The sequence below is a fragment of the Pieris napi genome, chromosome 9 (assembly GCF_905475465.1).
Source record: "Pieris napi chromosome 9, ilPieNapi1.2, whole genome shotgun sequence".
In the NCBI taxonomy this organism is placed as follows: Eukaryota; Metazoa; Arthropoda; class Insecta; order Lepidoptera; family Pieridae; genus Pieris; species Pieris napi.
Window position 1 is genome coordinate 3,380,617 of NC_062242.1, and position 14,641 is coordinate 3,395,257.

The 14,641-nt window shown below is 30.9% G+C and overlaps 2 protein-coding genes and 1 long non-coding RNA gene across 3 annotated transcripts; 1 reads left to right on the forward strand and 2 right to left on the reverse strand.

Moving 5' to 3' along the window:
• Positions 1 to 1,077: 1,077 nt before the first annotated feature.
• LOC125052627 lies at positions 1,078 to 2,402 on the forward strand. Its single transcript, XR_007117466.1, has 3 exons — positions 1,078 to 1,357; positions 1,610 to 1,686; positions 2,253 to 2,402. It is a non-coding gene; the product is annotated as an uncharacterized LOC125052627 (long non-coding RNA).
• Positions 2,403 to 4,639: 2,237 nt separating this feature from the next.
• On the reverse strand, positions 4,640 to 8,059 carry LOC125052226 (sorting nexin-12). Its single transcript, XM_047652908.1, has 4 exons — positions 7,789 to 8,059; positions 7,537 to 7,632; positions 7,189 to 7,291; positions 4,640 to 6,614 (listed from the first exon to the last, which is right to left on the reverse strand). Exons 1-4 carry the CDS (start codon positions 7,960 to 7,962, stop codon positions 6,487 to 6,489), a joined length of 501 nt encoding a protein of 166 aa, XP_047508864.1. The 5' UTR covers positions 7,963 to 8,059; the 3' UTR covers positions 4,640 to 6,486.
• Positions 8,060 to 8,481: 422 nt separating this feature from the next.
• Positions 8,482 to 14,386, reverse strand: LOC125052224 (pre-mRNA-splicing factor Slu7). The gene is made up of 13 exons (XM_047652907.1): positions 14,302 to 14,386; positions 14,011 to 14,190; positions 13,782 to 13,936; positions 13,399 to 13,491; positions 13,109 to 13,298; positions 12,767 to 12,849; positions 12,376 to 12,521; positions 10,956 to 11,139; positions 10,280 to 10,425; positions 9,906 to 10,011; positions 9,525 to 9,600; positions 9,081 to 9,259; positions 8,482 to 8,827 (listed from the first exon to the last, which is right to left on the reverse strand). Exons 2-13 carry the CDS (start codon positions 14,177 to 14,179, stop codon positions 8,651 to 8,653), a joined length of 1,704 nt encoding a protein of 567 aa, XP_047508863.1. The 5' UTR covers positions 14,180 to 14,190; positions 14,302 to 14,386; the 3' UTR covers positions 8,482 to 8,650.
• Positions 14,387 to 14,641: the final 255 nt, after the last annotated feature.

The window sequence follows — 14,641 nt, forward strand, 5'->3', positions numbered from 1 at the left end:
GCGGGAGTTACGTAACCTAATATTATTTAAGTTACATATACATAATATTTTAGTTAATAATTAGAACCGCAAACCTATTTTTAGCAATCATCGCACACTTGAAGCCAAAATGTGCACTTTAGTTTTTCCCACACTCAAAAATCTAATATATAGAATTGTCGTCATAAAATATAAAATTAAACTCCTCTGAAATGTCTCTACCGATTTTCGTGAAAATTTTGTGTGCATACCGGTTAGGACTACACTAGGGAAAAAGATAAGGCTTAAAATAAATAAAAAAACCGGTTAGGACTGCTAATCGGACAACATCTATTGTTAACTGTGATCCACCCCTAAATTTAATTTGTTTTATTTCTTTATGATACAGCATACAAAAATACATACAACCCATAATGTTCACCTCTTTACGATTAACTCCTATTTTTTATTTATTAATTAAAAACTTATGACTTGAACTCTGAGGTTTATATAGAGAAAAATTCACAGAAGAAAGTCTCTGATTGTATGTACGTCGGTGTTGGTATGTACTTAGGTATAAAGGTAGGCTAAGAATAATCACATTAAGGAGAAACGAAGTTCGCGGGGGTAATATAACATTCTCGCCTCCGATAATGTAAAATAAGTCAACTACACTTATATTCTTTATATGTAATAGAAGTGTTACTTAGATTTAAGAACCCTTTAGTTAGTTTTTTGTTAATCCAGCATTGCAACCCCAATACCCCTAATTTTATCTCAGTTAATGTTTAAAACGATTACGCACAACGGACCTAATGAGAGTCTAAGTGCGGCACCGAGCTCATGTTTTAAACGATTAAAGCCAGTTGACACCAAGCTTCAAACAGTTTCATTTATGTGAACATCCTTCTAACAACCGCCACCGAACTTAACTCGGGGTTATTATTTTATGGTATCATATCTCTATCAATTATTTTATTGTGTACCCATTAACTCCATGCAAAATTAGGAATTTAAAAATTCCATCCTTGGAATTGCTAATTTTACGGTAAAACATAGCTTGTTCACAGTTATTTATTAATTGAAATCCAATTGTAAGCAATCATTTAATTGAAACTTTTACAGACATCATGTCGTCGAATGTTCAAAAAAAATATTTTCTTGTAATTACTATTTTATTCATTAATATTTTTAGAAAAGCCGCAGCGGCAGAGTGTTCGTACGGAGATGTGGTTTTTTGCGGAAGTGACGGATTCACTTATAATAATCTTTGTGATTTTCAAACGGTCCAATCTGTCCGACCAAACCTAGAATTGGAATATTTTGGTGCTTGCCAAATAGAAGGTTGCCCATTGAAATCTTTAATAAAACGTTTAGATAAAAGTTACTTAAGGAACAGGTAATAATAATAAATTAGTCATTTGTAATCTGGGGTAAGAATGTGAAACACAAAACGAAACGGCGACATTCGTTTGACATTAGTTGTTGTGATTGGTCAAACTGTCACGTTTTAATGATTAAAATGCTGATCGCCGAATTTCGTTTCACATTGTTGCTATTCTATTTTAAGTGTCTTCAAAACCCGAAGGCGTTTCTTAACTTGACGGGTCATTTTATGTGTCACGGTATTAATTAAGTATTGTCTTTTCAGTAAACAACACGTCGGTAAAGCAGAGAAGAAATCTAAATTACTATTAGAATTTTTAGCACATATCATAAATGCACGAAGTACGTTGCCGTTGAATTTTTAATTCTAATAATTAACTGATGTTTCCGCCCATGGATACTCAATGCGAGTGCGTTGCCGGCGCTTTAAGAAGTTTTTCTTGAAGGACCCTAAGTCGAATTGGTTCGGAAATACTTCAGTGGGCAGCTGGCTCCACATAGAGGTGGAGCGCGGCAAAACTGCCTTAAAAAACGCTCATTTGTGGAACGACGAACGTCGAGGTGACACGGGTGGAATTTCGTATTCTGCCTCGACGTCCGAAGTTGAAATTCAGCTGCAGGTTCGAATCCGAACAACTCCTCTGAACACTTATGGCAAAAAGGGATTTGTTAACCCGCTCTTGGCCATCCTGTTAGGTGTATAGAGTAAAAAAAGATTTAGTTCTGGTTATTACCTAGTTGGAAGTTGAAAGATAGTTTTTGAGGAAAACTTGTAATTTAGATTCTTAAGATTGAAATAATATATAATGGTTCAAAATGAATTTTTGTTTGGCACTTCGAAAGTGTAACATAGTTCGATTTATATGACAATAGGTCGTATAAGATTTTTTGAATTAATCTTTTTTCAGCTAAATTGAGTAGCTTCCGCATTCGTGTTATTGGTAAGCATAAAACATGATATGTACTGAACAAGCCAGGCTCACCAAAACTGACGTATATCAATTCCTAAAAAAAAATTATTAAATAAATTATAAAGATATTTTATTTTTAAATAATTTCACCTTTCCCTCTTATCATAATATAATATATATACCTATAGCGGATTTTACACAAACAAAACACTAAAAAAATGCGAGAAATAAATTCGCTGTCTGTGACAGTTGATATAATTTATTGAAGTAAAATGTTTAGGGATTTTAATTGGGGTCCCGGTAGAATGCGACAGCGACCCCGGAGCCTCTGTAACGCGGCTTTGTAGGAACTACTCAAGGTGGTTTTAGTGGGTATTGCTCACCCAGTCTCTAAATAGCAGAGATTTTGGCGAGTCTGCAATTTTTGAGGGCAGGGGATGCGCTAATGCATTTCCACCTCGGATATTTAAAAAAAAGGGTGCGTGTACTTATGTACGCGCGTAAGAAGTTATACTTCTTTGGCATTATTAAAAATAGTTTTTGATTGCATGCAAATAATTAATTACAATTAAATAATCAAAGACTGGAAAAGGAGTCATTATAGTCAATAAAGTTCGGTTTACATTTGAAAAATTAAATAAATAAATATTTATTATTATTCTCTTACATTAAGTGTAACATTCTATTATTATTCGAATGTTGTTTTTATATTATGCCGTAGCATCTTCCGTGGGCAACTTCATTCTGTTAATTTTGTGTAACGGTGCGCGCGCATCGTAAAATTTCACTCTTATAAATTTTTCATCATGCGCCTAAAGAAGTATAACTTCAAAAAGGGATTTTAATTGGAAAATAATGAGTTCTGTTTTTAATGGGTACTTTACTTTTAGTACTAATATTATAGAAGGTGAAACTCACTTTCTACCCTTTACATACCACCATAAAATTAATACCTTGTAAAAATAAGCTATTATTACATGTAACAAAATTATATGCTAGAAATGTTTCCATAACCACACTAATTAAAAACGCAATTAATTAAAAATATTTCAAATCAATTATATAACTAGTAACCTAGAACTGAACTTAGAGCGCTGAGTAGCAATTCCTAAAAAAAATTGTCTAGTCTTCTCAATCACCAATGTATTATTCTGGTATCAACTGTCATAAGATATTACTTAAATCACTATTAGTGACCTATTGCTTTGAAAGATTTAAAACGTGGACGGTACGAAAAAATGTGTAAATTAAATTTGTTTTAAACTACGATTAAAAAAAACTAAATTTAAATAAAAAGACATTTTGACACCATAGCAAATTTATTTTATAATCCTAACCTAATGATTTACAAAACCAAATGTCATCTGGTGTAAATAACATACTTTCTGTGTCTAATGATTATAATGAGTGCATCTGTACAACCAATCAATAATTATTCGGTGATAAATATTTTGATTGGTTATAAAATATTAAATTGCATATATTACAAAATAAGTCATTTCAGCACCACGCAAGTGAACTGAACTAATTATTCTAAACAATACGTCTGTTCATGGCGACAACATTTTTTAATCGATTTTTACAACTACCCTCAATATCACTAATTTTTTCACCTTAAGTGAAACATTTTCTTTACGATATTTATGTCTTTTATTATGGAGCAATCAACATTTCGCCAAGAACAGATTTAATAAATATAATTTTAGAACATGATGACAATAAAACAATGAGATTTATAAACTTAATAGGAATAAGATTTACCTAAATTCATTCCGTGTAAAGCTATTTGTATATAACATTTGTTTAAACCAGAAAAAACCGGAATGAATTAATTTAAAACAATACATAATTCAATCTTTCGCCACTATTAATCTGTATATTCTGCTTTAATCATATAAGCTAATAATAATATAAAGTGTATAGTAAGCAAAAGTAAAAAATATATATTCGCAGCTTCAAGTTTCTACTACATCAAAATACTTGAACTATTCGATACAAATAAAATGTTGAGTAATGTTTTAACCTTATGGCTATGTTCACATGTAACGCGCGTCAACGCGCGATCAAATTTGAAGAGCGTTCAGATGATGAGCGCTAACGCGCGTTGCGAGAGTACTCGTCAGTCTAGTTCGGTAGAACGTAGAAAATGGACGTGGAAGAGGCTATTATTTTGTGGTTATATTATAAAGAAAAATATAGAAAAAGAAAACGTACACATTGGGTTCATCCAATTTTGAAAAAAAAATACAAATTATATTATATTTTTTATAAAAATTTGCTATATTCCAACTTGCTGGCCTTTTTTCTACTTCATCGATTAGTAAGTCGATGTTAATATCTTCAATTTCACTCATTTTAAATGCGAGAACAAAATATAATTACGAAAATTAACAAAATTACATGCGATCGCGATGAAAGCGCGCGCTCATCTGAACAGCAAACGGACATTACATTAATATCAAAGCGCGCGTCAACGCGCGATCACCTGCGTCTAGAGACTTTTTCTCTTAGCGCCGTTAACGCGCGCTCATGTGAACAGTTGTATGAAAATACCACAATGTCTAGTCGCGCGATTTGAAAACGCGCGTCAAGTTTTTGCCATCTGAACATAGCCTAAGTTCCTCTTATAAGTTTAAAGAATTTTCACGAGCGAGCTTTAGCTAAAATTCGTAATTTGATTGTATTTTTATAAATAAAAAACAATATTTATAAAAACATAACATAAAGTAAAAACAACTTGGCAAGCTCTCGCAACTTAACGCCGTACCTTAATGTTTACCTACAGAAAATAAAGTTAATATTTTCAATATTTTATGCATAGAAACCTAAAGCTTAAGACCTATATATTATCTTTAAATATTTGATAAAAATGCAGCGATTTTACGCAAATACATTTGTTTTTTTTTAATTGTAGTGGCGACTCACTGGCGTACCTTTACAACAATATTAACAATACCATATTGCTTATCGACACTTATCTTAATATAATTTTTGTTCTAAAATACACTTTTGAGAGACCTTTTCAACTAGTTCTTTACAAAATCGTTTGGGACGAGATACAAAATGGCTAACAAAACTAATATACGACAAACATCAATGAAGACTATTTTAGCATCAGTCCCTCTTTAAGCGTAAGTAGACATAGTATGTTTTGTTTTATAATTATGATATACATTAAGGATAAAGTCCATAGACAAGGTGCAAACCCCAATAGAATGCTTTAATATCCGATTGTGAATCTTGGCAAAATAAATGACAAGTTTCTTCTAGATAGTTTTTGGTTTTAGAGATTTTGAGTTTTGACATTTAGTGTAAGTGAACTCCATCTTTAAGGTATATAACTTGATCTGATTATAAACATGTCTACATAGCTTCAAATGTAAAATTAACATGATTTAACAGCTAAATATGTGGCGAATAAATGTGGAATGAAATAAGTTACAATATTGTATTACAATGATATTATGCATTTCCTGCTTGCATACTTTAGGGTTGCCATACAAGTCATTTCTGGATACTGGTTATAAATATTCCCTTGCTTCAATTACTCATCTCTTATATGATAATACAGAGCAAAATTTTTAGATTTTTGGCAACCCTGGTTTAGGACGGTTACTTGTAAAACAATTCTCCTAAATTTCGAGCGTAAACAATTTTCAGCACTTAATTGAGAATTTCTTTAATAGCCATAATTTTAATATTTAAAATTAGCGTTAACCTGCAAATTGTTATTAATTGAAATGTTTTGCATGAAATTAAAACAAAAACCCTAATTTTATATTAGTATCTATACAAAATTACTCTATAGCCACACACACTGACTCTCACACCAAATAAATATTATTCTTAGAGGTTGATAGTTAAGGCCTCAAAATATTAACTACATATCTCTTTTATTAGACAAGTTGAAATAGTTTAGTTACTTCTAGTTAAATAAATGAAGTTGTTTATCAAATGATTTAGAAATGGTCTTACAAGAACTTCCGTTCTTTAATAAATAGTTTAATCTGAACTATATAGAATGAATGATTTAAATTATGAACCATTATTCAATATAGTTATTGAATTATCTCATTGTAGAACCAATAAACGGGACGACCCTGGTTAAATTTATTGTTTGTCAATTCAACTTGGCTATTCAATTTCAATTCAACTAAAGTTAACTTTGGAAGTTGGTGGCATTTGCTATAAGAAAAGGAGAATTGTTTTACAGTAGTAGTAATTTAATTGGTTATGTGTTACGAATCTTGCCTGGTACATAGTTGCGATCGATTGTAACATCTTGTAAAAACATGTGAAGACAACGCTCATTCTGTGCCAGGGGGTGACCAGCTATTTTATTTATAAAGCCTTCTAGACCTGAAAATAAATATAACATAGCTTTTAATATTATTTAAAAAGAAGGCGAAAAAAGAAAGGAAGGAATTTATTACCAAGTAATATATTTATAAGAACTTGTAAAACTTAGGAGAATTATAAAATAAATTTTAGACATTAATTTGTAATCAATGTATGGATTTTTATTTTGCAGATAAAATATTTACATGTACTGACAACTTAGCATTATAAGAAGCGAAACTAAGATAACACAAGGTCAGTGTTGGAATAGTCAGTGATTGAGTTAGTGTTATTATATGGATTCTCTAATTATTATGTACATAATACTTGACGCTAATACCTGTTAAAATATAATTTTAAATTGTTTTAAAATTACTATGTCTAATAGAATTACAAACATAAATGTATGTCTGTTTAAATTTAATGATTTAAACAGACATACATTACAATGGTAATACAAGGAGATAGGATTTTAAAATAAAATAATATATAATAAGAAATATTTAATAAAAGGATTTTGTTTGATAGTAAATGGTTCCTTGAACTATTATGAAACATATTCTATATATGATATATATATATATATTACACATACCTTTTCTACGGTCTTCAATAAATTCTTCTTCAAAAATACCATCATCACTCCGGAATGGTAGTTGTCTTTTTAATGCTTTGCCAGGTAAAGGTGGAACTACAATCTATAACATAACACACTTAATTTTTTTTCATAACTTTAGTCACAGAAAAATCCAATAAGGATAATTCTTACATTTTTATTAAAATAGCAGAGTTCTTATATGCTTCATTTTAGAAACAATAAATGTAAAAATACTTTAGCTCTTTATTTTTTATAACAAAGAAATAACTATGTAATGAGTCATTCTATGTACTAGCTTTTTAGAGTGAAAATTGTACAATTTACATTATCTCTTTCAAGCCTTACCTTACTATCCCTTTCAAGTTCATTTCTTAACCATTCAAAGTCACTGTATCGCCGCCTAACACTGGATTCTTTCACTTTGAACACAGGAAGGTTCGTCTGGAACAGGAAACTGATTAAGTACAGCTCAACGACCCTGCGAATCACAAATTGATTGCCAAAACGCCCACTTATTAGACGGTTGAACCATCATCTACATTGATCTATCAAATGCATTTTCTTGGCGTATTACTTTAGAATATTACTCAGACTCACCCTCATGCGTACTTCGTAATCCGTATAACGTTTTTTCCCAACACCCATGGTCGTTACAGGGTTTACCACGTCGATCTCAAGAAAATTCGCCGGCGCAGCATACGCATCATCTAATGTCTGTTTTTTAACATTTAATCGCCTTGTGGCATCTGCCGTCGTGTCCTCAGCCATCATTACGATTTATTTAATAAAATCACAATCCACAAACTAAAAGCTTGTTAATCAACAAAAAGTAAATGATAAAATGCGTTTGACATTTGGGTTATAAATTTTGAAGTGACATTGACTTTAACTTAACATTTAACAATGAGTTTTTTTTTAAGATTACCAATGACTTTTGCGTAATTTTTCTTTTTGCAGCTAGGCTATAGCCTTCCGACAGTTACTGAAATAATACTTGTATTATTTTTTCAAGATTAAGTAAATACCACTGTCTCGTGAGTGAAAAATACTGATCATAATACTAATGACACAAATTCTTAAATATTATTAAAAATATTTATATGGATGGTAACAACCATGTATCTTATCATGCCTTAATACAGTTTTTACTACCAATACTATATTTTGCTAAGTCAATCCCATTGTTCGGAAATGCTACTTGTTGTGTTATTAGTCCAAGCTACACCTGTTTAACAAATCTATAGCTATATAAGCACAAATGAAAATTGGGTTCTGTAAGTAAAACAAATGTTTATCTTTACATATATAATATATTTAATTATAACAAATGTTACGTTTCGAATGCACATCCGGAATACACGTCGTGCATCATCAACATCATTGCAATATATAATTTAAATTATATATTAGTAGAACCAACTTGCAACCCAGATCAATTGTAACTGTCTGATTTTATACTCTATGACATAAACTGGCTCATAGGATCTTCATCCCTTCTCCTCTTCATCATGAAAGCTTCCATTTCCTCTTGAGTTGGCTCCTTTACTTCAATCATACTGTTGTAGGGTCGCTTTCTTTCATCTTTGGATAATAAGTATTCAGCATGCCTTTGATTTCGTTCCTCCATTTCTAAAGCCTGTTAGATAAATATTATGAAGTTAGATGATTATAGAATATAACATTTTTTTTTTTACATTTTTTTAATATTTTATTTTTTATAATTATATACTCTTATGTTATTAAGGGTAACCATGTATGATCTACTAACTAGAAAACCTTTTGTTTCTAAGTTAAAAAAGTTGGTGAATAAATAAATAATTTGTTGAAAATACTTTTGGCAAAGATATTAAACTTAAAGTGATTTTTTAGTAATTTTAAATACAACAAACCTTCTTCAATTTATCCTCTGTTTTCTTTTCTTTTTCGAGCGTCTTCTTCTTCTTCTTTTTTGATTTCTTCTTATTTTTCTTCTTCTTGCTTGTCTTCTCTGTCTTACTTTTCTTTTTTTCTTCAGATTCCGATGATGACTCTGAGCTGGATGATGAAGATTTCTCTATTTTTGGTGCGGCTGTAATACAATGAATATTTTTTCCTTGAAATAACAACATAGCATAGTTTGTTTGAATGTAAAAATTTCTAATATTTTTGTATTTTAACTGCAATGATTTGAAAATCCCAATACAGTCTTTGAATATAGATTAATTTTTTTAAACATAGTAATAATATTAATATGACATTAGCATGCCTATGTTTATATGGCTGATTGAACAGTTTTCAAATATATAAAATAAAATAAATAGAATATACATATGTATACCTATTATTATTATTACCTTTTTTATCAGAAATACTTGGCTCTTGTACATCTAATACAGCAGACTTGCCCGCTTCACCCACACAATAAGACATCTGGAATTAAATAAATTTTTAAAAATTTAATTATTATGTATATAGAGCAATTGTTACTTTCATGAAAGAGTTTGTACATCAACTTTTAATGAGAACTAAAAATTATTATTTTTGTATAGATTCTGTGTGTATTTGTTTTACTTTTGTTAAGCGTCGTCGAAAACAAAAGATTCCATGTTCAGGAATAAAGTCTTACTTATGTTTCTATGCCTGAATTTCAAAACTCCTTTCACAAGAATACTATATCCCTTTATTTTCCAAATATTATGTCCATTCGAAGCTGTATCACACTAGTGTAGGCATACCTTAATAAATGAATAGCAACACTTGTATCCCCACTGGCCATCCTTCCAATACGATCCCCAAACTGACGTATGGTTATTAATGAGAACGTCTTCTTCATATTGACTTCTGCAAAGGATTAAAAATTCATAATCTGAAATTATTGTGTTTTCTCTATTACATTTAATAAAACGATCTACAATATTCAAATTACAAAAGACCACATTTTAATTTGGCAGTGTATATTTTAATTTTTACACAAAACACATAAAATCCATAGGTAATAAATAAAAAGATGTTTTAAAATGAACACTATTTGACAGATATAAACTAGAATTTATTACATTTGAAACCAAAGACAATAAATATGATGTATTAATAATATAATTGAACTTACTTCAGCCATTGTTTCTCAGATGCAGTAACAAGTGTACCGTCACGATTATATTGAGTGAAAATTTCTGTTTGTGCCAAAAGTAACTCACGAGGGGGTGCTTTTAAGTGCTCTTCGCCGCCATATTTGTCCAGAACGGATTGTTTAACCTTTAAAAAAAATAAAATATAATCCCATTTTAAATAGGTATTAAATAGCTTTAAATGTTTTAATATGACAAATACATTTATGTTTGTGAAAGATTAGTTAAATAATTGTAAACGCAAAAATGAAAAATCAAACTGAAACTTTTTATTAATCTCTTAGCTCTTGCTACTTTCGAAATGCGATATATAGACACTTGTCTAAATATTAAATTCCACTTAAGTACCACATATCGCCACCAAACTATGTACACTTATGAACGTTAAAAAAATGCTTAATTAAAGTTTCTACATTTAGATTTACAAGTTCCCAATTTATGGCGTAGAGAACTGGCAAGACACTCACCACCACTTCTTTTAATGGCATTTTTTTTTTTTTTTATAGAACGGGGGGCAAACGAGCAGGAGGCTCACCTGATGTAAAGTGATACCGCCGCCCATGGACACTCTCAATGCCAGAGGGCTTGCGAGTGCGTTGCCGGCCTTTATAAGCAAATTGAAATTACCTTTATTATAATAAATACAAATACACTCACCTGTCCCTCAAACCGTTCCTTCTTATGATGATAGTCATTCTGCAGCATTTGCAACTTAGTTGGCTCGGCCAAGAGATGTACGTCCAATCCCGCCGCTTGCGCTTCCCACGCGAACACTTGTGCTGCGGCGTGGGACACTGTGTCACCTGTCAGACGGACGAAGTTCTCTCCTGCGTAGTCACTTCTATAAATATATGTACTGTTCTTTTACCAATGAAAAGATTATTTCTATTTATAACCAGACAATCTTTATATATATAATTCTTCTGTGAGTGTGTATGTCACTGAACTTCTCTCAAACGACTGGACCGATTTTGATGAAATTTTTTGTGTGTGTTCAAGGGGATCTGGGAATGGTTTAGATTCACAAATCAGTCCGGCAGGCGGCGCTCTGCTAGCCGGCGCTCCGCAGCTACCAGTCGGCAACGTCGGTACTTTCATACTTTAATATCCTAATAGCTTGAAATATCATGCAGGACAACGTCTGTGGGGTCCACTAGTTATATTATAAATTTTCAAAGCCAAGACGGGTCGCTAGTTACAAAGTTAGTATAGAGCCATTTAAATATAACGAACGTTTAGAAATTTTAATAGAACTTTTATTTAAAAGGTAATTTTACTTAAATTTATTTAAACATATATTGCTTTGTTTTTTTTTAATCGTAGACACCTTCATTGATTTTATATTTTTTTTAAAGCGACTTTCTTAGTCATATTAAAACCCATGGTTTAGATTTATGTATTTGTTAAAAAATCTTAAAATTGGTGATGAACAGAGATTTGGATGCTCAGGCAGTCTCGCTATTTTGCCAACACTGTATAAAATAGTAATTCTTATTTTTTTTATGTCAGACTTGATAAGTCGAACTCTTTATTTGGTGGTCGCGAATTTACATTAAAAAATAATCTAATATATAAAATTCTCGTGTCACAGTTTTCGTTGCCATACTCCTCCGAAACGGCTTGACCGATTCTCATGAAATTTTGTGTGCATATTGGGTATAACTGAGAATCGGACATCTATTTTTCATCCCCCTAAATGTTAAGGGTAGTCCACCCCTAATTTTTATTTTTTTATGATACAGCATTAAAAAATACATACAATCGCTAATTTTCACCCCTCTACGATCAACCCCTATTTCTTATTATACATGATAAACATGGCAAAACGACGTTTGCCGGATAAGCTAGTAAAAAATATATATATGTATATCCTTTTTCATACAATCATATTCAAATTTACCAAATCAATAAATAATGGCTTAAATACATATTTCAATTACAATCATTTTATATCTGTGTTGATATACAGATTATCATAAAAAATAGAGTTATGTTAAAGTAGACAATGGATAATGCAAATGTTTATATTATAGATAAATAATTATTTCTTGTCCCCTCTTTTGTTATTTATACTTACTCTGCGGCTTCCGGGTGTGGGTTATCTCTCATAGACCTAGTTTTAGGATCATAGTATGCTGAATTCAAATCTAAATTACGAAGGTACTTCGCTGTATCTTCACGTATACGAAGGTTTCGTACTGTGATACGTTGTTTTGAATCCACCTGTCAAAATAATGTATAAAAATTAATTAACTACAAACACCTAACGACCTATATTATACATGTCCCCTCCATATATTATATGTATGTAGATTGTTTACCTAAGTGGACTAATGCCCGAGTTGTAATAAGCCTGATTTAAGTGAAAAAGGATCACCCCGGAATGTCTTTTACTTCACATTACACTTATGAAATATAGCACTCTAAATAGATTGACTATTGTGGAATCTAAAAGCATTTGTATTTACCTTTGTACCCGGCATATCCACTTCATCAACATATTTATCTTCATCTTCACCATCGTTATCTTCATCTTCAGCAGCAGTAGGGTCTAGAAAGTTAGTCATTATTATTAATTACTCACATTTGCCATCATTTACTATTTAAAAATATAAATAAAAAATCATAATGATTTCATATTACTAATAACTTTACTTTAAAATAAATTATAAAAACACTCAAGTGGAGATTCTATTTTGTTTACCTGTAAAATTATGTTTTATCTAAACAAGACAATAATGTGAAACCACAAGTAGACTGTTACTTTTAAAGCAAGTTATCAATAAAGTAATGGATAATAATTTATTTACCTTCTTCCAATTTCTGAGCTCTCATTTCTCTCTTAGCCTCTTCAACCTTTTGATATTCTTCAATTATGGCTTTGTGTTCTGATGGATCATATCCATTCCACCTGTCTCGTTTGCCGTCATAACTTAAGTTTAAGTTTGGTTGGTTAAATTCATCTAATGCTATCCCTGCACTTGTGAACTTTGCACCAATCTAATAAGATTAAGATTATGAAAATTTAACAATACAAATAAGACTATATAATTTAGTTTTATAATTTTCAGACAACAATGAACTAAAATTAGATTTATACCTTTCTTGGCCTTTCAAGACAATCTTTTTTGTTATGTGTCATTGCTCCACAATTTTCACAAGCGCCTTTTCTGAATTTGGTTGAAACTTTTGACTGCACAATAAGAAAAAATTACAATTAATGATTTTTATAACTATTTTATAATGCTGTATTCAAACATCATGCAAAATGATTTTGTTTGTCTAGGCTTAATGTTCTTTTAGCAAGAAGCAGACCGTCATTTCTTAATATTCTAAGCTAACTAGTTTGTTGTGGTTCTTTAACAGCTAAGTTCTCTGTGAAGTTAAAAACGATCACATATACTGAGCAAAGTACACAAAAAGTGATGCAAAGGTAGCTACGGTCATTAACAATATAATAATTTTATTAATAATATTACTTACAACATCCACACCCTTGTTGTAATAGGTATCAAGCTTTGTAAAACTTCCTTCTCTATCAGCCTGAGGTCTTTGATGTTTAAGTGTTGGTCCACTTGTTCCATAGTACCATGGAGCAGATGATATATATTGAGGTATGTGAGGGTTTATGTCCTTGCCTAAAGTAACCACACAATTAGCATATTGTTGATTCATATATTTTCAGAAAAGGATAAAAAATATTGGTATGTACCTGTCTCATCTACTGCAGCAGGCGCTGTTCCTGCTTTACGCGCCTCTTCTAACTCTTTGGCTTTACGCCAATCCTCGCGTGATTTCTTCTTGGGCTCGTCATCATCTTCACCCAAGTCATCTTTGTGGCGAAGAATTTGCGACACGGACGCTTTTGTTGTTGCAGTCATTTTAATGTTCACTAAAAATGGATGATATTAATTTGAATAAGATTCTATAAAAATACGTCTTTCACCTTTGAAATTTGTATCTAATGAAATGTAAAAATATATTTATACAAATTATTATTTACATTAGTACTTAGTAGTAATAATCTACATTCTACATAGTATGAATTTAATTTGAAAGACATTTGGAAAAGTACTTTTTAGTTGTCAATTGATCGTGACCACAGACTGAGAAGAATAGAAGTGACATATATTTCTTAAAATTTGATTTAAACCTTTAAAATAGATAACAATATTGAAGAAATAACTTGTTTAATTTGCATATTTCTTAGTCCGTCCATGAAATGATCCAGTCTCAAGTTTTTTGTTTCCGTCTCTTATGAACATAAGGTTCTGTTACAAATGAAAATGAATTTTTTTCAATGAAGTACTTAATGTAATATTATTAAAATTTATACCTACGTA

What these genes read in the sequence shown, in the direction of transcription:
- LOC125052226 (XM_047652908.1), bottom strand. Translation starts at nt 7,962, where the DNA reads ATGATGGCTGAGGACACGACGGCAGATGCCACAAGGCGATTAAATGTT. An exon ending in ATTACGAAGTACGCATGAGG is followed by an intron (nt 7,633 to 7,788) that starts GTGAGTCTGAGT and finishes TTCCTGTTCCAG; the next exon opens with ACGAACCTTCCTGTGTTCAA. An exon ending in TATTGAAGACCGTAGAAAAG is followed by an intron (nt 6,615 to 7,188) that starts GTATGTGTAATA and finishes ATTTATTTTCAG; the next exon opens with GTCTAGAAGGCTTTATAAAT.
- LOC125052224 (XM_047652907.1), bottom strand. Translation starts at nt 14,179, where the DNA reads ATGACTGCAACAACAAAAGCGTCCGTGTCGCAAATTCTTCGCCACAAA. An exon ending in CCACACCCGGAAGCCGCAGA is followed by an intron (nt 11,140 to 12,375) that starts GTAAGTATAAAT and finishes ATATATTTATAG; the next exon opens with AAGTGACTACGCAGGAGAGA. An exon ending in AAGTATTTCTGATAAAAAAG is followed by an intron (nt 9,260 to 9,524) that starts GTAATAATAATA and finishes ATTGTATTACAG; the next exon opens with CCGCACCAAAAATAGAGAAA.